At 36.3% G+C, this 23,067-nt stretch overlaps 1 protein-coding gene across 3 annotated transcripts in view; it reads right to left on the bottom strand.

The window, feature by feature from the left end:
* Nucleotides 1-23,067, bottom strand: part of CFAP44 (cilia and flagella associated protein 44) — a 133,891-nt gene that overhangs the window by 22,626 nt on the left and 88,198 nt on the right. For 2 of the 3 annotated variants that reach the window (XM_065942581.1, XM_065942580.1), the window contains 3 exons: nt 21,371-21,871; nt 16,029-16,232; nt 14,892-15,087 (listed from right to left, as the gene is read on the bottom strand). In XM_065942581.1, coding sequence (XP_065798653.1) covers nt 14,892-15,087; nt 16,029-16,232; nt 21,371-21,871 — 901 coding nt within the window. Of the gene's footprint in view, nt 1-14,891; nt 15,088-16,028; nt 16,233-21,370; nt 21,872-23,067 lie in introns of those variants that run through there. The other variant, XM_065942582.1, reaches the window with a different exon arrangement.

Here is a 23,067-nt window from a genome sequence, read left to right on the forward strand (position 1 = left end):
GATTTTCTTTTTGCCATATATATCTCTGAGGTGAAGAAGACTAAGTCAGTCTAACCTGAAACACGAACAGGTAGAGACACAGAAAGGCCCAACCAGAACTTGCTCTCTCTAGCCAAATGACCAGGAAAGAGGCAGATTAGCTACACAGAAAACTTGAAGAAAGACCACACAAAAATACTGTGATCCACCAGCCCAGGTTGGATGCATGAGACAAGTGCTCAAGCTGGTGCACTGGGAAGACCCAGAGGGATCGGGGGGAGAGGGTGGTGGGAGGGGGGATCGGGATGGGGAATACATGTAAATCCATGGCTGATTCATGTCAATGTATGGCAAAAACCACTACAATATTGTAATTAGCCTCCAACTAATAAAAATAAATGGAAAAAAAATACTGTGATCCCACTCACACCCATGTTGGCAAAGGCCTAATGGAGCCTAGACTAGCCAAAACAATTCACATAAAACAGTACAATGTACATTATTTGCAAGTGCTCACAGAATATACCCTTGCCAAGCTGTAATGAGGACTCCACCATTCCAGGTAGGATGGTGTCAGAAAAGGTCAAGTAAGGAGTCAAGATATTTAGTCTTTCTGAGGGTAACCAGTCCCCTTACCCACCAACCACCAAGATGTCTGTGGCAATCACAGTCTGGACCAGCATTCTCAGATGGCAGTAATAAGGTTCTCTTCATCCTTCCTGCAGAGGTGGCATCAGAAGAGACCTGGTGGGGAGTCAGGACTTCTACCATTGCTCAGAGGTGCCAAGGCCTTCCCCACCATGTTGTCAGTAGAGACTGTGAGGAGCTAGACCTACCATCTGCACACGGAAATAACAAGATCTCCCTTCACTTCGGTGACAATAAAATGTGAGTACCTCCACTTGGCAATAAGGAGGAGACACCCATTCCTTCCTCTGACAGAACAGTGTTAGAGAAAGCCAAGTAAACCAGAAGATTTAAATAAGATACAGAGTCTAATACATAATATGAAAGTTTCTAGGTTTTAGCTGAAAGTCATACCAAGAATCAGAAATATCTCTAACTGAATGAAAAAAGACAATCAATAAATGTCAGCACCAAGATGACAGAAACAGAATTACCTGACAAAGTATTTTAAACAAGAAGGATAAAAATGCTTCAGTGAGCAATTATGAACACACTTGAAGCAATGAAAAAACAGAATGCCTCAAAGATATAAAGTCTCAGGCTTTTTATTTATTTATATAAGGAAAAAGTAAATGGAAATTTTAGAAGTGAAAAATACATTGATAAAAACTAAGGGATGGGGTCAACAGTAGAATAGAAGGGAAGAAAAATAAATCCATGAACTTGAAGATAGAAAAATAGGAATTAGTCAATCTGAACCATAAAAGGAAAACAAACTGAAACGAACAAAACCCAAACACCAGAGCCTCAGTGGCCAATGGGATCATAATGAAAAGTTTAACAGTCATGCCATCAGAGTGCCATGAAGGAGTCAGGAAAGAGGAGGTCTTTAAACGGACTTGAAAAAATAATGACTGAAAACTTCCCAAATTGGGCAAAGTACATAAACCTACAGATTAAAACACTTGAATGTATTCCAAAGAGGATAATTCCAAAATCGACACTAAACCACATAACAGTCAAACTTCTGAAAACTAAAGAATACTGAAGGCAAAGAAAGAAAAGTGATACTTCACCTACAGAGGATATCAATTTGAATATCAGAGGGTTTCTCACCAGAAACCATGGTGATCAGAAGGAAGTGGCACAGTATTTTTCAAATGTTAAAAGAAATATCAACCTAGAATACTACATCCAATGAAAATGTCTTTCAGAAAAAGAGGGGAAATCAAGACATACTTAGATTATGGGAAAAATTTTTAAATTGCCACCAGTATACCCTCCCTAAAAGAATGGATAAAGGAAATTCTTTAAACAGAGGGAATTTTTTCTTTTTAAAAAAGGAAATTTTGAATAAAAATATGGATAAAGCCTATATGGTTAGGCTTTCCTCCAAGTGTTTAAATTGTGTTTGATAATTGAAGCAAAAATTGTAACATTGTCTGATATGGTTCCAGATGTATGCAGAGGAAATATTTAAGACAATCAAATGATAAATGAGGAAGAAATTGGGATATAAAGGTAGGTAAGGATTCTATACTTGACTTAAATTGGTAAAATGATGACACTGGTGGACTGGGATAAATTTTATATATATATATAATATAGAGAGCAACCACTAAAAAAGTTATACAAAGAGATACATTCAAAAGTGCTCAGTTCAGTTCAGTCGCTCAGTTGTGTCTGACTCTGCAACCCCATGGACTGCAGCACAACAGGCCTCCCTGTCCATCACCAACCCCCGGAGTTTACTCAAGCTCATGTCCATTGAGTCGGTGATGCCATCCAACCATCTCATCCTCTGTCGTCCCCTTCTCCTCCCACCTTCAATATTTCCCAGCATCAGGGTCTTTTCAAAAGAGTCAGTTTCTCGCATCAAGTGGCCAAAGTATTGGAGTTTCAGCTTCAACATCAGTCGTTCCAATGAATATTCAGGACTGATTTCCTTTATGATGGACTGGTTGGATCTCCTTGCTGTCCAAGGGACTCTCAAGAGTCTTCTCCAACACCACAGTTCAAAAGCATCAATTCTTTGGCACTCAGCTTTCTTTATAAGTCCAACTCTCATGTCTATACATGACTACTGTAAAAAGTGCTAGAGAAAATTAAAATGGAATCCTAAAAAATGTTCGACTGACCCACAGGAAGATAGGAAAAAGAAAAAAGACAAAACAGATAAAAAATAAAATAGCAGACTTAAACCCTAATAGATCAAATATAAATGATTCAATACATCAATGAAAAGACAGAGTGGATGAAAAACATTATTCAGCCATATGCTACCAGAAATTCACTTCTAATGCAACTATATAGTCAAGCCAAAATTAAAAGGAGGGAAAAAATATATCATACAACTATTAATAAGAGCAAAGCAGGAATGACTATAATAATATAGGATAAAATGGACTTCAGAGCAAGGAAAATTACCTAACACAGAGGAAGACATTAAATAATAATAAATATACCAATCTACCAAGAAAACATAGAAATCTTAACAGTAAGTGCATAAAACAACAGAAATATGGGAAGTAAAAACTGATAAAAATGAGAGGAGAAATAGATAAATCCATGAATGAATTTGGAGACCTCCACACCCCAACTCAACATCTGATGCAACAACCATACAGAAAATCAACCATCAATCAACAGAATCTAACTGATTCTGTAATAGAACATGTCACACAAAACAGTACAACATATAATACATTCTTTGCAAATGCTCACAGAACATACACCAAGATAGATATGTCAGACCGTAAAACAAATCTCAACAACTAAAAAAGAATTGAAATCACACAAAATGTGTTCTCTGACCACAATCAAATCAATTAGAAATCAATAACAGAAAGATAACAGGAAAATCTCAAAACACTTGGACCTAAACAACACACTTCTATATAATCCATGGAATCCAAAAGTAACAATATAAATTTTAAAACTACACTGTCCAGAATGTAAATGAAAATGAACTTCAAGTTTTGTAGAATACAACTAAAGCAGTGCTGAGAGAGAAATTTATAGTACTAAATTAGAAAAGAGAATAAATTCTCAAGTCAGTGATTTAAGCTCACACCTGAAAACCTAAAAAACAGGAGTACAAAATAAACCCAAAGCAAGCAGAAGGAAGGTAATAGTAAAGATAAGAACAGAAAGCAATAAAATTGACAGCAGAAAACAGAGAAAATCACTTATACAAAGAGCTGACTTGTTCTCAAAAAAATCAGTTGAATTGACAAACCTCTAGTAAAACTGGAAAAAAAAGAAAGGAAAATAAGAAACAAGGTACCAATATCGAGAATGCAACAGACGCTATTACTAAAGACCCTGCAGGTATTAAAAGGATAGCAAGGAAATACAATGAGCATCTCTATGCACATAAATTTGGCAACTTAAATGAAACAGACCAATTCCACAAAAAATACAAATTACCACAACCCACCCGATATAAAGGAGATAATGTGAATAGTTCTGTAACTATTAAGAACTTTGAAATTCTAATTTTAAAACTACCTTGAAGAAATCTCTTGGCCCAAATAATTTCACTGGAGAACTCTACCAAACATTTAAAGAATTGCCATAAATTCTATACAGTATCTTCCAGAAAAATCAGAAAGGGGAGTTGTTTAGTCACTAAGTCATGCCCAACCCTTTGTGACCCGATGGACTATAGCCTGCCAGGCTCCTCTGTCCATGGAATTCTCCAGTTAAGAATACTGGAGTGGGTTGCCATTTCCTTCACCAAAAAAGGGGAGAAGACTTCCCAATTCATATTTTGAAGCTAGTATTCTCCTGATACTCAAAACCAAATATAGTATAAAGACAGTACAGTGATCCTCATGAATATAGACATAAAATTTTTTTAATTTATATTTTATTGAAGGATAATTGCTTTATAGATTTTGCTGTTTTCTGTCAAACCTCCACATGAATCAGGAAAGGTATACATATATCCCCTCCCTTTTGAAAGTCCCTCCCATTTCCCTCCCCATCCCACCCCTCTAGGTTGACACAGAGCCCCTGTTTGAGTTTCCTGAGTCATACAGCAAATTCCTGTTGGTTATCAACTTTACATATGGTAATGTAATTTTCCATGTTATTCTTTCCATACATCTCACCCTCTCCTCCCCTCTCCCCATGTCCATAAGTCTGTTTCTCCGCTGTTGCCCTGTAAATAAATTCTTCAGTACCATGTTTCTAGATTCCGTATATGTGTATTAGAATATGTATCTTTCTCTTTCTGACTCACTTCACTCTGTATAATAGGTTCTAGGTTCATCCACCTCATCAGAAGGGACTCAAATGTGTTCCTTTTAATGGCTGAGTAATATTCCATTAAGTATATGTACCATGACTTTATCTATTCATCTGTCGATGGACATCTAGGTTGCTTCCATGTTCTAGCTATTGTAAATAGTGCTGCAATGAGCAGTGGGATACACGTGCCTTTTTCAATTTTGGTTTCCTTAGAGTATATGCCTAGGAGTGGGATTGCTGGGTCATATGGTGGTTTTATTCCTAGTTTTTAAAGAATCTCCATACCATCTTCCATAGTGGCTGTATCAATTTACATTCCTAACAGCTCAAGAGTGGTCTCTTTTCTCCACACCCTCTCCAGCATTTACCATTTGTAGACTTTTTGATGATGGCCATTCTGACTGATGTGAGGTGATATCTCATTGTAGTTTTGATTTGCATTTCCCTAATAATGAGCAATGTTGAGCATCTTTTCATGTGTTTGTTAGTGATCTGTATGTCTTCTTTGGAGAAATATCTGTTTAGGTATTTTCCCCACTTTTTGATCGAGTTGTTTGCTTTTCTGGCATTGAGTTATATAAGCTGCTTGTATATTTTGGAAATTAATTCTTTGTCAGTTGTTTCATTTACTATTATTTTCTCCCATTCTGAGGGTTGTCTTTTCACCCTAATTATAGTTTCCTTTGCTGTGAAAAGCTTTTAAGTTTAATCAGGTCCCACTTGTCTACTTTTGTTTTTATTTCCACTACTCTAGGAGGTGGGTCACAGAGGATCTTGCTTTGATTTATGTCATCGAGTGTTCTGCCTATGCTTTCCTCTAAGAGTTTTATAGTTTCTGGTCTTACATTTAGGTCTTTAATCCATTTTGAGTTTATCTTTGTACGTGGTGTTAGGAAGTGTTCTAATTTCATTGTTTTACATGTAGCTGTCCAGTTTTCCCAGCACCATTTATTGAAGAGGCTGTCTTTGCCCCATTGTATATTCTTTTCTCCTTTGTCAAAAATAAGGTGTGCAAGCATTTATTTCTGGGCTTTCTATCTTGTTCCATTGTCTATATTTCTGTTTTTCTGCCAGTACCATACTGTCTTGATGACTGTAGCTTTGTAGTATAATCTGAAGCCAGGAAGGTTGATTACTCCAGCTCCATTCTTCTTTCTCAAGACTGCTTTGGCTATTCAGGGTCTTTTGTTTTTCTGTATGAATTGTGAAATTTTTTGTTCCAGTTCTGTGAAAAATGCCATTGGTAATTTGATAGGGATCACATTGAATTTGTAGATTGTATTTGGTAGTATATCATGTTCAAAATATTGATTCTTCCTACCCAGGAACATGGAATATCTCTCCATCTGTTTATGTCATCTTTGATTTCTTTCATTGGTGTCTTATAATTTTCTGTGTACAGTTCTTTTGTCTCCTTAGGTAAGTTTATTCCTAGATATTTAATTCTTTTTGTTGCAATGATGAATGGGATTGAGTCCTTAATTTCTTTCAGATTTTTCATTGTTAGTATATAGAAATGAAAGTGATTTCTGTGTATTGATTTTGTACCCTGCAATTTTGCTAAATTCACTGATTAGCTATAGTAATTTTCTGATACTATCTTTAGGGTTTTCTATGTATAGTATTATGTCATCTGCACTTTACTTCTTTTCCAACCTGGGTTCCTTTTATTTCTTTTTCTTCTCTGACTGCTGTAGCTAGAGTTTCCAGAACTATGTTGAATAATAGTGGTGAGAGTGGACACTCTTCTTGTCTTGTTCCTGACCTTAGGGGGAACGGTTTCAGTTTTTCACCATTGAGAATAATGTTTGCTGTAGGCTTATCATATATGGCCTTTATCATGTTGAAGTAAAGAACACTGGTTCCTTCTATGATCATTTTTTGAAGAGTTTTAATCACAAATGGGTGCTGAATTTTGTCAAAGGTTTCCTCTGCATCTGTTGAGGTTACCATATGGGGTCCATCTTTCAATTTGTTAATATGGGGTATCATATTGATTTTCATATATTGAAGAGTCCTTGCATTCCTGGAATAAACCCAACTTGATCATGGTGTATGAGCTTCCTAATGTGCTGCTGAATTCTCTTTGCTAAAATTTTGTTGAAGATGTTTTCACTATGTTCATCAGTGATATTGGCCTGTGGTTTTCTTTTTTTGTCTTGTCTTTGTCTGGTTTTGGTATCAGGGTGATGGTGGCCTCGTAGAATGAGTTTGGAAGTGTTCTTTCCTCTGCAATTTTTTGAAAGAGTTTTAGAAGGATAGGCATTAGCTCTTCTATAAATGTTTGATAGAATTTCCCTGTGAAGTTATCTGGTCCTGGGCTTTTGTTTTGGGGGAGATTTTTGATCACAGCTTCAATTTTAGTGCTTGCAATTGGGTTGTTCATAATTTCTATTTCTTCCTGGTTCAGTCTTAGAAGACTGAAGTTTTCTAAGAATCTGTCCATTTCTTCCAGGTTACCCATTTTATTGCCATACAGTTGTTCATAATAGTCTCTCATAATCCTTTATATTTCTGCATTGTCTGTTGTAACCTCTCCTTTTTCGTTTCTAATTTTATTGACTTGATTCTTCTCTTTTTTTCTTGATGAGTCTGAGTAAAGGCTTGTCCATTTTGTTGATCTTCTCAAAGAACCAGCTTTTAGTTTTATTAATCTTTACAATTGTTTCTTTCATTTGTTTTTCATTTATTTCTGCTTGGATCTTTATGATTTCTTTCCTTCTACTAATTTTTGGTTTGTTGTTGTTGTTCTTCTATTTCCTTCCAGTTGTTTTAGGTGTAAAGTTAGGTTGTCTATTTGATTTTTTTCTTGTTTCTTGAGGTAGGATTGTATTGCTATAAACTTCCCTCTTAGAACTGCTTTTGTTGCATCCCATAGGTTTTGAGCTGTCATTTTATCATTGTCATTTGTTTCTAGAATTTTTTTCATTTCCCTTTTGATTTCTTCAGTAACCTGTTGGTTATTTAGACATGTGTTGTTTAACATCCATGTGTTTGTGTTTCTTACAGTTTTTTTTCTTGTAATTCAAATCTAGTCTCATAGTATTGTGATCAGAGAAGATGCTTGATATGATTTCAATTTTCTTAAATTTCACTGAGGTTTGATTTTTTACCCAAGATGTGATCTGTCCTGGAGAATGTTCCATGTGCACTTGAGAAGAAGGTCTATTCTTCTGCATTTGGATGGAATGTCCTGAAGATATCAATGAGATCCATTTCAGCTAATGTATCATTTAAGACTTGTGTTTCCTTATTAATTTTCTATTTTGTTGATCTGTCCATTGGTGTGAGTGGGGTGTTAAAATCTCCTACTATTATTGTGTTACTGTCAATTTCTCCTTTTATATCTGTTAGTATTGAGGTGCACCTATGTTGGGTGCACAGATATTTACAATTTTTATGTCTTCCTCTTGAATTGATCCTTGATCATTATGGAGTGTCCTTTCTTATCTCTTGTAATCTTTAAGGTCTATTTTGTTGATATGAGGATTGCTACTCCAGCTTTCTTTTGCTTTCCATTTGCATGGAATATATTTTTCCATCCTCTCACTTTCAGTCTCTATGTGTCTTGAGCTCTGAAGTGGGTTTTTATTCTAGACAGCATTTATATGGGTCTTGTTTTTGTATCCATTCAGCCAGTCTGTGTCTTTTGGCTGGAGCATTTAATCCATTTACATTTTAAGTAATTATTGATATATATGTTCCTATTGCCATTTTCTTAAATGTTTGGGGTTGATTTTGTAGATCTATTTTCTTCTCTTGTATTTCTTGACTATATAAGTCCCTTTAACATTTGTTGTAAAGCTGGTTTGGTGTTACTGAATTCTCTTAACTTTTGCTTGTCTGAAAAGCTTTTTATTTCTCTATCAATTTTGAATGAGATCCTTGTCGAGTACAGTAATCTTGGTTGCAGTTTTTTCCCTTTCAGTACTTTAAATATATCTTGCCATTCCCTTCTGACCTGCAGAGCTTCTGCTTAAAGATCAGCTGTTAAGTATATGGGGTTTCCCTTGTATGTTAATTGTTGCTTCTCCCTTGATGCTTTTAATATTCTTTCTTTGTGTTGAGTCATTGTTAGTTTGACTAGTATGTGTCTTGGCGTGTTTCTCCTTGGGTTTATCCTATATGGGACTCTTTGTGCCTCTTGGACTTGATTGACTATTTCCTTTTCCATGTTGGGGAAATTTTCAATTATAGTCTTTTCAAAAATTTCACACCCTTTCTTTTTTTCTTCTTCTTCTGGGACCCCTATACTTCAAAATGTTGGTGCATTTGATATTGTCCCAGAGGTCTCTGAGACTATCCTCAGTTAATTCTTTTTACTTTATTCTGCTCTTCAGAAGTTATTTCCACCATTTTATCCTCCAGCTCACTGATTCGTTCTTTTCTTCAGATATTCTGCTATTGATTCCTTCTAGAGTATTTTTAATTTCAGTAATTGTGTCCTTTGTCTCTGTATATTTATTCTTTAATTCTTTTAGGTCTTTGTTAATTGATTCTTGCATTTTCTCCATTTTGTTTTCAAGGTTTTGATCATCTTTACTATCATTATTCTGAATTCTTTTTCAGGTAGTTGGCCTATTTCCTCTTCATTTATTTGGACTTCAGTGTTTCTATCTTTTTCCTTCATTTGTGTAGTATTTATTTTTTTTAACTTATTGTGTTTGAGGTCTCCTTTTGCCAGGTTTCAAGGTTGAATTCTTTCTTCCTTTTGGTTTCTGCCCTCTAACGTTTGTCCAGTGGTTTGCATGAGCTTCATATATGGTGAGATTTGTGCTGATTTTTTGTTTGGTTGTTTGTTTTTCCTCTGATGGTCAAGGCTGAGTGAGGTAGTAATCCTGTCTGCTGATTATTTGGTTTGTATTTTGTTGTTGTTGTTTAGATGAGGTGTCCTACACAGGGTGCTACTGGTGATTGGGTGATGGCAGGTCTTGTATTCAAGTGGTTTCCTTTGTGAGTTCTCACTATTTGATACTCCTTAGGGTTAGTTCTCTGGTGGTCTAGGTGTTTGGAGTCAGTGCTCCCACTCCAAAGGCTCAGGGCTTGATCTTTGGTCAGGAACAAAGTTTCCACAAGTGGTTTGTTATGGCATTAAGTGAGATTAAAACAAATATCCAAAAATGAGAAACCAAAGATGAACCCCAGACAAATGGCAATTACCAAATCAGACAAATAATAATTAAAATAATGGAATATACACATATACATATACACCCATGAGCAAAGTGAAAACAGTCCAACAAAAATAAAGTGCAGTAGATTAGTCTGGCAAACAAAGTAAATCAAAATTTATATTTACCAGTTAAGAACAAAGCTAACTAAAGCACAAACTGGAAAACAAAACTAAAGCAAGGTGCCAAGTGGGGAATAAAGCATTGAAAACAAAACTAACAAATATGTTGAGAGGAAAGGAAAGAAACAAAAAAAAAAAGAATAGATATGCAAAGTTAAATAGAGGTAGACAAAGATTTGTATACATTAAAGATTAAACTGCAAGAGGAAAAGAACAGTAGGAAAGACAAACAAAGGAATGAATGTAGAAAAAATATAATAGGTTTTTAAAAAATTAAAAATTAAATTATAAAAAAGAGAAAAGAAAGAAAATGGAAGAAGACAGACAATGGGGAAAAAATGGAAAACTCCACAGTACTGCAAAAGCCCAATGTAGAGGCAGAGGTTTATAGCAACAATAAAAAGTATGAGTGAATATACACACATACATATACACCCATAAGCAAAATCAGAACAGTCCAACAAAAATAAAGTACAGTAGATTGACCTGGCGAACAAAGGAAACCAAAAATTATACCTATCAGGACAAAACTAACTAAAACAAAAACTGGAAAACAAAAGTAAAGCAAGCTGCCAATTGGGGAATAAAGCAATGAAAATAAACTGACAAAATGTTGAGAGGAAAGGAAAGAAAGAAAAGAAAAGAAAGAATAGATATGCAAAGTTAAATAGAGGTAGATGAAGAAGATTTATATACATTAAAGATTAACTGCAAGGAGAAAAGAACAATAGGAAAGGCAAACAAAGAAATAAATGTAGAAAAAACTATAATAGGCTTAAAAAATTAAAATTAAAAAAAGAGAAAAAAACGAAAATTTCACAAACTGCAAAAGCCCAACATAGAGGCTGAGGTTTATAACAGCAATAAAAAATGTGATTGAGGAAAAAAATAAGCTCAAAAGTTTAATTAGAGTTCATAGTGCCAATAAAATCAACAACTACAACGGGGGGAGAAAATAAAGGAAAAAAAATCTAAAAGAATCTACAGAGCAAGTCAAAACATAAGAATAATAAATGTTTTTCTTGAATCACTGCTACTAGAGTCCTTTCCCTTGCTGGGAGTCACAGTACACTTCACCTCCCTAGGATGCCCTCCAACACTGCTGATTTCTGGACCTGCTGTGGGGGCAGCTCAGATTCTAATCTGGCCCTATTCCTATGTGTTCTTGCTTCCAATGTCCACAGCTATCAGAACTTGTGCATTTTCTTTTGTGGGAGCTCTCAGTGACATTTTATACAGTCCATCAACACAGAATCTGCCTAGTTTATCATGTGGATTTAACCTGCAGCTTGTGCAGCTGGTGGAAAGATAGATTTTGGGCCTTCTTCCTTAGCCACACTGCCCCTTGGTTTCAACTGTGGTTTTATCTCCACTTCTGCATGTGGCTCCTCCACTGGGGTTTGCTCCTGAGGCTGGCCTAGAGGACTTAGGTTTGCCTCCGTAAGGACCAGGTGTGGAGGTGGTGCAGCTGCTTGGGTTGCAGGGGTTCTGGCAGCACCAGGTACTCAAGGGAGTTGATGGCCAGGGCAGCAGGAAATATAGTGCTCTAGTAGGGTATGGCAACCAGTATTGGTCAATACACTCCAGTATTCTTGCCTGGAGAATCCCCCTCCCTGACAGAGAAGCCTGGCAGACCACAGTCTACAGGCTTGCAAAGAGTCGGACACTATCGAAGCAACTTTGTACGCATAGACGCAGGACTTTTTTTTTGCCTGTGGCAGCTCTGCCCCAGTGAGAGTTGAGCGTGAAGGTGGTGCAGCTGCTTGGCTTGTGGGGACCCTGGCGGCACCAAGTGTGCAGGGACATGGACTGCCTCCGCCACAGGAGTTATGGTCCTATCAGAGCCTTTTTTTGAGCCTCTTGTAGCTAGTGATCAGAAGGTCTCTTTGACCAGTCTTTCTCCTTAGCTTTGCCCATTCAGGAGCTTAGAGGGCTCCCTTGCCTGGGGTCCCTCTCTGTTGTTTGGAGCATCAGGCACATAGAGGGGTCCCCCTGGCTGGGGTCCTACTCTGTAGATTGGCACATCAGGCACTTAAAGGGGCACCCTAGGTGGGGTCCTACTCTGTAGTTCAGTGCCTCAGGCATTTGATAGGCCAGCCTCTCTATTGTTCAACTGCTGATGTTGGCCTGTGGGGAGAAAGAGGCTATAGTGATGGCTCCACCCCCTACACATAACTAAGCAGTATAGCCTTGCTTAGGTGGCTGCCCAGCTTTCCTGCACAGGCATTTCTCATCACAATCTCCTCCCTCACCCCCTCTGGATCCATCTCTCCACAGTCAACAGCAGCCCTCATCCTGGGATTGCTCCACACTCCCCAAACTCCAGCTCCCAGCCCCTGTGCCTTCCAGGGGACCTGCATTCCTGTCCAGGATATGTATGGCTGTGGCAAGGTCTGTCTGAGTCTCATTCCATTTAGGCTGCCACAGATCAGCTGTTTCACTCTCAGCCTTAAATGTTTCTCCTCTGAATCAGACAATTGCCCCAATGTGGGGATCGGACCCCAACTTCAGTTCCCCCACCTGCCAAGGGCAGGTCCAGTCCTACTAACACTCCTGTTTTCCCCTTCCTTCATCCTACTGAGTTTTGTGTGGTTCTATATATTCTATATATCCTCTGGTCAAGTATTCCTGTCTGCTCTCAGCTGGTGTTCTGCATGCACTTCTGTGTCTGAAGGTGTATTCCTGATGTATCCATGGAGAGAGATGTACTCCATGTCCACCTACTCCTCTGCCATCTTGTTCTCCTCCCATAAAATTTCTTAATATTAGCAAATAGAATTCAACCATACATAAAAAGAATTTTACATTATACCAGAAAGTGAAAGTGTTAGTCACTCAGACGTGTCTGACTCTTTGTGACTCCATGGACTGTAGCCTGTCAGGTTCGTCTGTCCACAGAATTCTCCAGGGCAGAATACTGAGTGGGTTACCATGCCCTTTTCCAGGGGATCTTCCCAACCCAGGGATAGAACCCAGGTCTCCTGCATTGCAGGCAGATTCTTTGCCATTTGAGCTACCCAGGAAGCCAACATTTCAGAATGCTAGCCTCGTTTTGTAATTAGTAATCGGCCAATACAATCCACCATCTTAACAGGCTTAAAAAAAAAAAAAAGTCACATAATCATCAATGCAGTAAAGCATCTGATAAAATTCAAACTCATTCATGAAAAACAAAACAGAAGAGAACTTCCTGAACTTGGTAAAAAGTATCCAAAGAACACCTACAGGTGTTTTTTAATGGTATAGGCAGCATACTTAATAGTGAAAGATTGAATGCTTTCCCCCTAAGATTGGACTAAGACAAGTATGTCTGTTCTTAGCACACTATTTCAAGATAGTACTGAATATTCTAACCAAGGCAATAAAGCAAGAAATGGTAATTGGCATACAGACTAAAAATAAAATTGCCCTTTAGAGCTAGAAATTCCCAAGGAATCAATCAAAAACTCCTAGAATAAGTCAGGTTACAAGATACAAGATAAATATCCCCAAAGCAACCATATTTCTATATTCTAGTATGGATATGTGGACACCAAGATTAAAAACAGATTACTCAAAAAAAAATAAGTACTTTGGGGGTAAAACATGAACATGAATTGTGTGTTGAAAACTACACAGTGTTGATGTCAAATCAAAGCTTAAAATAAATACATACCATGTCCATGAATTTGAAGATTCAATATAGGAAAGACACTAATTCTCCCCAAACTGATAGGAGTTTAACACAATTGCTGTCAGAATTCCAATGATATCTTTTGTAGATATAAAAAAAAATTTAAATATTGAAATATAAAGGATCCAGAATAGCTAATGCAATTTTTAAAAAGAATAATAGTGGGAGGAATTAGTCTACCTGATTTTAGAACTCAATACCTACCATACTCAAGACCATAGGATTGATGAAGAGATAGACACATAGATCAACAGAACAGAATTAAAAAGAAAAAAAAAAAAAAAAACAGAAATAGGTCCACACAAATAGGCTCAAATGATTTTTGACAAAGATAAAGGCAATCCAACGGAAGATAGACAGCCTTTTCAACAAATGGTACTAGAAAAATTGGACATTCCTAGGAGAAAACAAAAACCTTGACTTAAGTCTCCTACCTTATAGAAAACTTAACTCCAAATGGATCATGGATTTCAATGTAAAACTATAAAATCTTTAGAAAAAAAATAAAAGAAAATCTTTGGGACCCAGGGCTAGGCAAAGAATTCTTAGACTTGACAACAAAACAAAATCCTAGAGAGGAAAAAATGACAAATTGAACACTGACAAAATTCAAAACTATTGCCCTGCAAATGACCCTATTCAGAGAATGAAAAACCAAGCTACAGACTAGGAGAAAATATTTGCAAACCACATTATTTGACAAAGGACTAGTGCATATAATATGTAGAGTTCTCAAAACTCAACAGTATAAAAGCAAGCACTGTATTCAAATGTGGGCAAACGACATGACGAGAAATTTTATGAAAGATACTCAGGTGTCAAGTAAACATGAAAGGAAGCACTTGTTAAATGAAACTACCCTATGCCATCTCATACCATATGCACACACACTTTTGATGGTTAGAGACCTAAAAGTTTATATCCTCTCCTCTGTAACCCCACAGTGCCTCTACATTGTCTATGTTGTAGTGAAAAAAAAAAATGTATGTAATATGTCCCTTAGTTATTTCTCTATTTCATGCTAATGAGAAAAAATAGAATCATATATAAGAAAGAAATACAAACCGACATCTCCTTCGACCTCCTTTTTCTTCACCCGCTTAATCCTCTTCTTTAGTACTTTCATAAGGAAATTAGCAAATTTATTGTTTTCTCCAAGCGCTGTTTGGAAACCAGCATAGAGGGCTTTTTCTTGGTCCTGTAGCTTGGCTACTTCATTCTTTTTCTCTTCCATCTCTTTAAGAGTTTCATTTATTTTCCACTAAATGAAAAAGAATATCAACAAATGATAAATAAAATATTTCCTGATAAACTGGGTTCAGAGAATAATGTACATTACAGTGTAAGGTTACAGTCTACAAACATTTTAAAATCTTAATATTTAAGTTTACATTTTTGATGTTTGCAGAGTCATTCACTTGTTTAAAACTTATCATTCTTTTGTAAAAATCAATTAAGGTCAGAATCAGATAAGACAGATTTTTTGATGTTTAACTTCCTCAAAAAACTAAATTAATTTAAAATTTTTACTTATATGTGAATGTCAGCTAATATTTTTCTGTATGTACTCTCAAAAAAGACTCTCTTTTGTATCAACACAGGATACCTAAAACAAAAGGACAAATTTACTCTTAGTGAAGCTGATACATCTACAAACTGACATCACTATTGTGTATACATTATCTAATAGACTCCTTCTTCATTTATGACAAAGATAGGTGGTATAATTAATCTACTTAAATTTACATATTAATATATATAATAAAGAAAATTTCCTGTGCTAGTCAGTTATGTATTACTCTGAAAGTAGCTATCATATTTAAGAAATTTACCAACTCCTTTTCCAAGTATGTTCATTCATAATGATAATATATAATCAAAACTTCACATGATAGCTACTAACAACAAAAATAATTTTAAATACATATGTAAACAAAACATAAGGGTCACTTTTGAAAATTTTATTCTCCTACTTTATAAGATATCAGATCAAATTCATTAAAAATTATGATTCACTGTTCCCTGAGCAAGGTTACCAAAAATAGAGAGCAAACAGGAATAATAGGAAAAAGGAGGATGAAGAGAAGACAAGAAAGAGATGTAGACTAGAACAAGGGGGGAAATTAAGAAGGAGAAAAGAAGAACTGAGTCCCCTCCATAACTAAGGCTGTGGCCAGTTAGCAATCTTTTGACCATTCATACTTGCATGTCCTGTTCCTCTTTGTCTAATGAATTAACACGCTCTTGAAGTATGTTCTCCTGTTTTTCAAAGTTCTTCAGGAGAAGCATTTCTTGAAATAATGTGACATGGTGCAGGTCGGATAATTTCATCTGAATATCTAACTTCAGTTTCTGATGTCTCAGGAGACGGAGTTCTGCATCAAAAGTGACAATCAGTTCTTTGATCTGAGGTGGAAAAAGATTTGAGGGTATGTTAGAAGCTTAAAACAGATAAGTGCATCTTTAAAACTATCCAACAATATTGATTTGTTTGGGTAAAAGCATTTTGTTTATTATGCCCTTATTTTGGATGGAAAATTATAAAGGTGGGTGAGTAGGCACATGTGTATGTATGTAGTCACATAAATCAGTTCAGAATATAAATTAAATTTATTAAGTGGTAGGAATTTTTGAGGAAGTTGCAGTCCTTTCAGCTATTTCTTCATAATTGATTAACCCATTGATCAAGAATGTCCTTCCTACTTTAAATCAGTTTTATAATAAATCTTGATTAAATCTTTGTTTAAATTGGAGACTATGAGCTCTTCATGGATATTGTTTATATGTCTCCATTCCATCCCCACAGTATCTCTACACTGTCCTTCACACAGTAAGCACTAAAAAATTTTTACTTTCCTCACCTTATTTTTAAAAATTTCAAACTTATGGAACAGCAAATTTTTAAATAGATAAATATAATTGTGGAACCATAAGAAATTTATTCAATCTTCTTTACTTAGTTTATTTATAGATGAAGAAATTGAGACTAAAAATGATTTCCTTGAGACCAAAACTAATTTGTTATAGATAAGAACTCAAGTAACTCAGGTCCTAGTCTAGACTTTATTCCACTGCCATTTCAAATGATCTTAAATCCTGTTTTACTTTGATTTTGACATAGCTTCTCCCTTGTCCCATCCCAAAGGAGATGAAGAAAGCAAAAGACAGCCCCAAGGGCAGATTCTCTTAAAGAAACTAGTACAACAGGAAGAATACACACCATTCCATGTTTTTCATTAGGCTGTACATGATGCAAAGCCTTGACTATCTAACACCTATAATGAGTGAGGGTTCAACCTAAGGCTGAGAAAGAGGAAGACATCTGTGGGTCTGGGGCAGTGAAACTGCTAGAGAATTTCAAAGAGCTGAAAAACAGAAACAAAAACAAATCAAGGAAAAGAAAAATTTAACTTTTAATGTTTGACTGTAGACTAAGTGGGTTCCCCTTTTAATGCTTGCTTAATAAATCTGAATTATTTTTAAGCTTCTTTGGAGACAGGACTATATTGTCTTTAGTGCAACACCGTTCTGCAACTATACCACATAGGTGTCCAAGTTGTAAGGGTTATGCTTGTTTTATTCTCACTACATTTCATATCTGTAAGCTTTATGAAGATAGAGTACATGTCTGGCTTGAGAAATGTTGCATCCCCACTACCTAGCTTACACTGTTTCTGCACATAGAATGGCCAATAAATATTTGTTAAATTAATAACTAGTTAAAATTAAATCAATCAAAACTTTTTACAGAAAATCTACTATATGTCTGAAATTGTCCTAGACACTTCAGGGGAATCAGAAGTATATGTGGCCCTTCCCTCAAGAACTGTATGATCTAGTGAAATGGAGACTAAAGAAAAAAAATCAATAAAACTGATTGATAAAAAGGCTGGTCTTTGAAAAGATAAAATTGACAAACCTTAATTCAAACTCAACAAGAAAAAACAGGAGGTGGCCTAAGTCAATAAAATCAGAAATGAAAAAGGAGTACAACTGACACCACAGAGATGAACAGACCAATGAACAGAACAGTAATGAAGTTGAATCAGACTGGATAGCTTCACAGGTGAATTCTACCGAACATTTAGAGAAGAGTTAACAGCCATCCTAAAACTACCCCAAAAAATTGCAAAGGAAGGAACACTTCCAAACTCATTCTATAAGGCCAGTATTATCCTGATACTAAAACCAGACAAATATATCATGCAAAAAAGAGCATTACAGCCCAATATCACTGATGAAAGTAGATGCAAAAGTCCTTAACAAAATATTAGCAAACTGATCCCAACAGTACCTTAAATAATCATACATTATGATCAATGAGATTTATTACAAGGATGCAAGGATAATTCAATAGACACAAATCAGTGTGTTGCACCACATTAGCAAATTGAAAAATAAAAGCCACATGATTATCTCACTGCAGAAAAACTTTTGACAAAATTTAACATCTATTTATGATAAAAACTTTTTAGAAAGGGGGCAGAGAGAGAACATAGTTCAACATAATAAAAGTCATAATATGACAAATCCATAGCTAATATCATACTCAAAGGTGAAAAACTGAAAGCATTTCCTCTAAGATCAGGAACAAGACAAGGATGCCCAATATTGCCTCTTTTATTCCACATAATATTGGAAATCCTAGTCACAGCAATCATACAAGAAATAAAAGGAATCCAAATTGAAAAAGAAGAAGCACAACTATTTCTGTTTGCAGATGACATATACATAGAAAATCCTAAAGACACCACCAGACAACTCCTGGAGCTCATCAATGAATGTAGTAAAGTTGCAGGATATAAAGTTAATATATAGAAATCTTTTGCATTTCTATATGCTAAAAATTAATTATCAGAAAGAGAAATTAAGGAAGCAATCTCATTTACCATCACCTCAAAATGAACAAAATACCTAGAAATAAATCTACCTAGGGAGGTAAAAGACCTATACTCAGAAAATTCTAAGAAACTGATGGAAGAAACTGAAGACCACAGGAACAGATGGAAAAATATACTATGCTATGGATGGATATATACTATGGATGGAAAGAATCAGTATTGTTAAAATTACTATCCTATCCAAAGCAACCTATAGATTCAATGCAATCCCTATCAAAATACCAATGGCATTTTTCACGGAAACAGAACAATTATTTTTTTAATTGTATGGAAATACAAAAGACACCAAAACAATCTTGAGAAAGAAAAACAGAGCTGGAGGAATTATACTCCCTGGCTTCAAGATCATACTACAAAGTTGTAATGATCAAACAGTATTACACTGGCACAAAAACAGACACATCAATCAATGAAAGGGAACAGAGAGTCCAGAAATAAACTCAGGCACATATGGTCAATTAATCGGTGACAAAGGAGACAAGAACATACAATGAAGAAAAGATAGTCCCTTCAATAAGTGATGCTGGGAAAATGGGACAGTTATATATAAAAGAGTAAAATTAGAACATTCTATAACACCATACATAAAAATAAACTCAAAATGGATTAAAGACCTAAACATAAGGCTGGAAACCATAAAATTCTTGGAGGAAAACATAAGTAGAACACTCTTTGACATAAATCATAGCAATTTTTTTTGGCTCTGTCTGTTAAAGCAAACAAAAACAAAAATAGACAAATCTAATTAAGCTTAAAAGCTTTCAGATATCAAAGGAAATCACCAAAAAAAGATGAAAATACAACCTACTGCATGGGAGAAAATATTGGCAAATGATATGACTGATAAGGGGTTAATATACAACTTGTATAAACAACTCATAAAACTCAACATCAAAAAAATGATTTAAAAATAGGCAGAAGACCGGAAAAGACACAACTCATAAAACTCAACATCAAAAAAATGATTTAAAAATAGGCAGAAGACCGGAAAAGACATTTTTCCAAAGAAGAAATGAGGTGGCCAATAGGCACATGAAAAAATGCTCAATATTGCTAATCATTAGGAAAATGCAAATCAAAACCACAGTGAGATAATCACCTCATACCTCATAGAATAGCTATCATCAAACACACACACACACACATATACAAATAACAAATAATATTGAGAATATGGAGAGGGAGGTCTCTCAAAATGCAACCTAAGGCAGCAACACTTAAGAGGCAACCCAAAGTGTCCATAAACAGATGAATAGAAAAAAAAAATGCGATACATACATATGTGAAATGGAATATTATTCAGCCATATAAAAGAATGAAATTTTGCCATTTGCAATTACATGGATGGACCTGGGGAATATTATGATTAGTGAAATAAGTCAGTCAGAGAAGGATAAATATTATATGTTAGCAGTAATATGTGGAATATAAAAAAAAATAAAGCAAACTAGTGACTATAACAAAAAGGAAACAGAAATATAGACAACAACATAGAGGTTACAAGTCGGGAGAGGAAAGAAGAGAGGGACAATATAAGGGTACGACATTAATAGGTATAAACTATTAGGTGTAAAATAAGCTACAATGATTATTGTGCACCAAATTTTATAGTAACTACAAATGGAGTATAACTTTAAAAACTGTGAATCATTTTATTATACATCTGTAACATATAACATCAACTATACCTCAATTAAAAATTGTATAATCTAAGTTATAAGACAAAACTAACAATACAAAACAGCAGGAAAAGTTAGTATAAAGCATGAGGTGCTGATTTAAGTGCAAATGGAGTTTAGAAGAAACAAGAGTATGTAATGAGGGCAGAAGATTATGGAGAGAGTCTGGAAGTGAGCTGAGTTTTAAATGATGGCAACTTTGAAAGGAAGTCATTGCAGGCAGAAGGAAATAGCAAAGAAAAAAGCACAGATGAAACTCAGAAGGAGGGAAGTGAGTGGGGAGAAACAGGAAGACTGAGAAAACAGGACTGGAAGAAGTAGACATAATGGTGATGAATAAGGCCCGGGGGCAGGGTAACAGGGGGTGCCTTCAGAGTGTGGCCAGAAAGACACACTGAGCAAGGGGACTCCATACGACTGGCAGGAGGGAGCTTCCCATCCAAGAGGGGACTTTTTCCTCCGCTATTCAGAGCACCTCCTGCATACAACCGGCCCCAACCTGGTCCTGATTTTCCTAGAAATAAAAATATTTGCTATTCCATGTTTCTGAGGCTAGCTGTTAACCGTGAACACTCGCACTAACAGGGCAAATCATACATTAGAGAAAGAGCAGGGGTGAAAAGCAGATGGTGCCTCACTTTCACTGGAAGGTTTTAAATCATGTTCCATCCATCATCCGAAAGCTGCTCCATCACTTCTTTAGCATGACTTTAGTTAGATACCAATTAACATGGATTTGCCCTTGATTCATAGCTTTTCAAAAAGAAAAAAATTGATAAGGTCCAAAGTTCTGTGCAGAGCAGAATGATTTTCAGAAGTCCAGGGATGGGGAGGGAAGCCAAGCTATCAGTGAGTTGTGGACTGGTCAGAGTTTAGGGGGAGGTTAATGTAGAGAAGTTAAAAATAAGAATCTAGATCTAGCTCTTCTGTCTTTCAGCTTTAAATAAGCCGTCACATTTCTTACCCGGTTGATCAAATACTGTTGCATGTACACGTGTTTGATCTCCTCCCTCTTCATAATCTCCAGCTCCACATCAGTTGGATCTGCTGTTTCAAATTCTGTGAACTTTGGAAGGTCCAGACTGAATGCTGATGCTTTTGATGCTCTAGATAATGAATCACGTGTTGTTAAATCTCCCTCCTTTCCAGAAGAGAGTCTGAGGAAGCCTCCAGCTGAGCCTGCAAATGCTGTCTGTTCCACCTGGCGGGCCTTTTCATCCTTACTTTTCACCTGCTGTTGCTTAAAAGCTAGGAGGGTTTCATCATCATACTGAAATCTCTTTTCTGGAACTTCTTCCGGGTATATCTGAGGGACCTGGGGAATGGGCAGGTGCTTGGATATGGGAAGAGTCGACTGAATGTTCTTCAGTTCTTGCACCAGACACTGTATTTCCTCGATGACAGCCACCTTAAGGTCTCGAAGAGAGATGATGCTCTTGTTCATGTGCATTTTCTTTGAGTAGGCCTGAGAAAAGGAATAGGAGGGAAGTGAAATGACAAGCCAACCACAAAGGGCAGTCTGAAATATGATTCGATTTTGTCCCTTGACTGGTATGCCTAGCAGAATTCAAGAAAAAAAATCTTTCTGATCATTCTTGTTCACTACCAAGTTATTTTCTCTGATGGTTAGGCTTTTCCCTATTTCATTTCTCCATAAGGGGGAGACAGTCTGGATATGACCTCTGGTGTCCCCCAACTGGCTTATCAGGCTGAGTTCCCATGTCATCCTCCCACTACTCACAGAAGTCCTTCGTGAGCCCTGTACTCAGCCAGATCCCAGGAGGGGGAAGGTCATCCTTTGGTTAGGAACACACAAGTAACCATCCTTCTCTGATGGAAACTCAAATCCCATGGGCTTAGACTCAGGGGTATCCAACTAGTATCAAACTACAGTTTAACCTGTTTTAATTCTGTATTTTGGCCACATAATATCTGTAACTCCTTGTGTAGGCAAGGTCATGATTCTGAATTTCAGTATCACATCACACCAAGAGATTCCTGGATTCTTCCTTGATTCCTTCTTCATTTATCTAAGCCAAGCTACACCCCTGCTTCTACTTCCTGGTGCCACAGGTGCTTCCTCACTGCCAGTCTTCTCCCCAGTCTCTTTCTTAAATGTGTTTACCAGAGCCTATAATCACATGCAACCCTACTCCTGTGTGCAGTTATGCAATTAGATGGCCGAAGAGCTATTAAGAGTAACTTTACATAAATATACAGATTAATGAAAATTAAAGATCAAAGGCACTTCTTTGAGTAGTCTTATAAAACTTACAGTGTGTTTACAAGCTACTGCAACAAAATAGAGGACATGTTTTACATAGTTAAGAATAAACCTTTAAAGCATTAAGATTTAAAGTCAAAATCCAGCCCTTGGGTGAGTTGGGGCCACATCTGAAGTACCTGGAGGATTGAAAATTAAGCCGAGAAGAACAAACCCAAACCAGCCTGATGCCTGTAAGGCCTATGTCTTTGAGGAGCCCTATTTACATACCAAGCTTCTTTTTCAAGTTTTCCAAGTATCTCACACACTAAATACTAGCCACAGGGAGGGGGATGTATAATATACTATTTCTAACATGTTTGAGGAGGGACTTCCTTGGTGGTCCAGTGGTTAAGACTCTATGCTTCCAAGGCAGGAGGTGTGGGTTAGATTCCTGG

This window comes from Muntiacus reevesi, chromosome 8 (genome assembly GCF_963930625.1).
Source record: "Muntiacus reevesi chromosome 8, mMunRee1.1, whole genome shotgun sequence".
Lineage (NCBI taxonomy): Eukaryota > Metazoa > Chordata > Mammalia > Artiodactyla > Cervidae > Muntiacus > Muntiacus reevesi.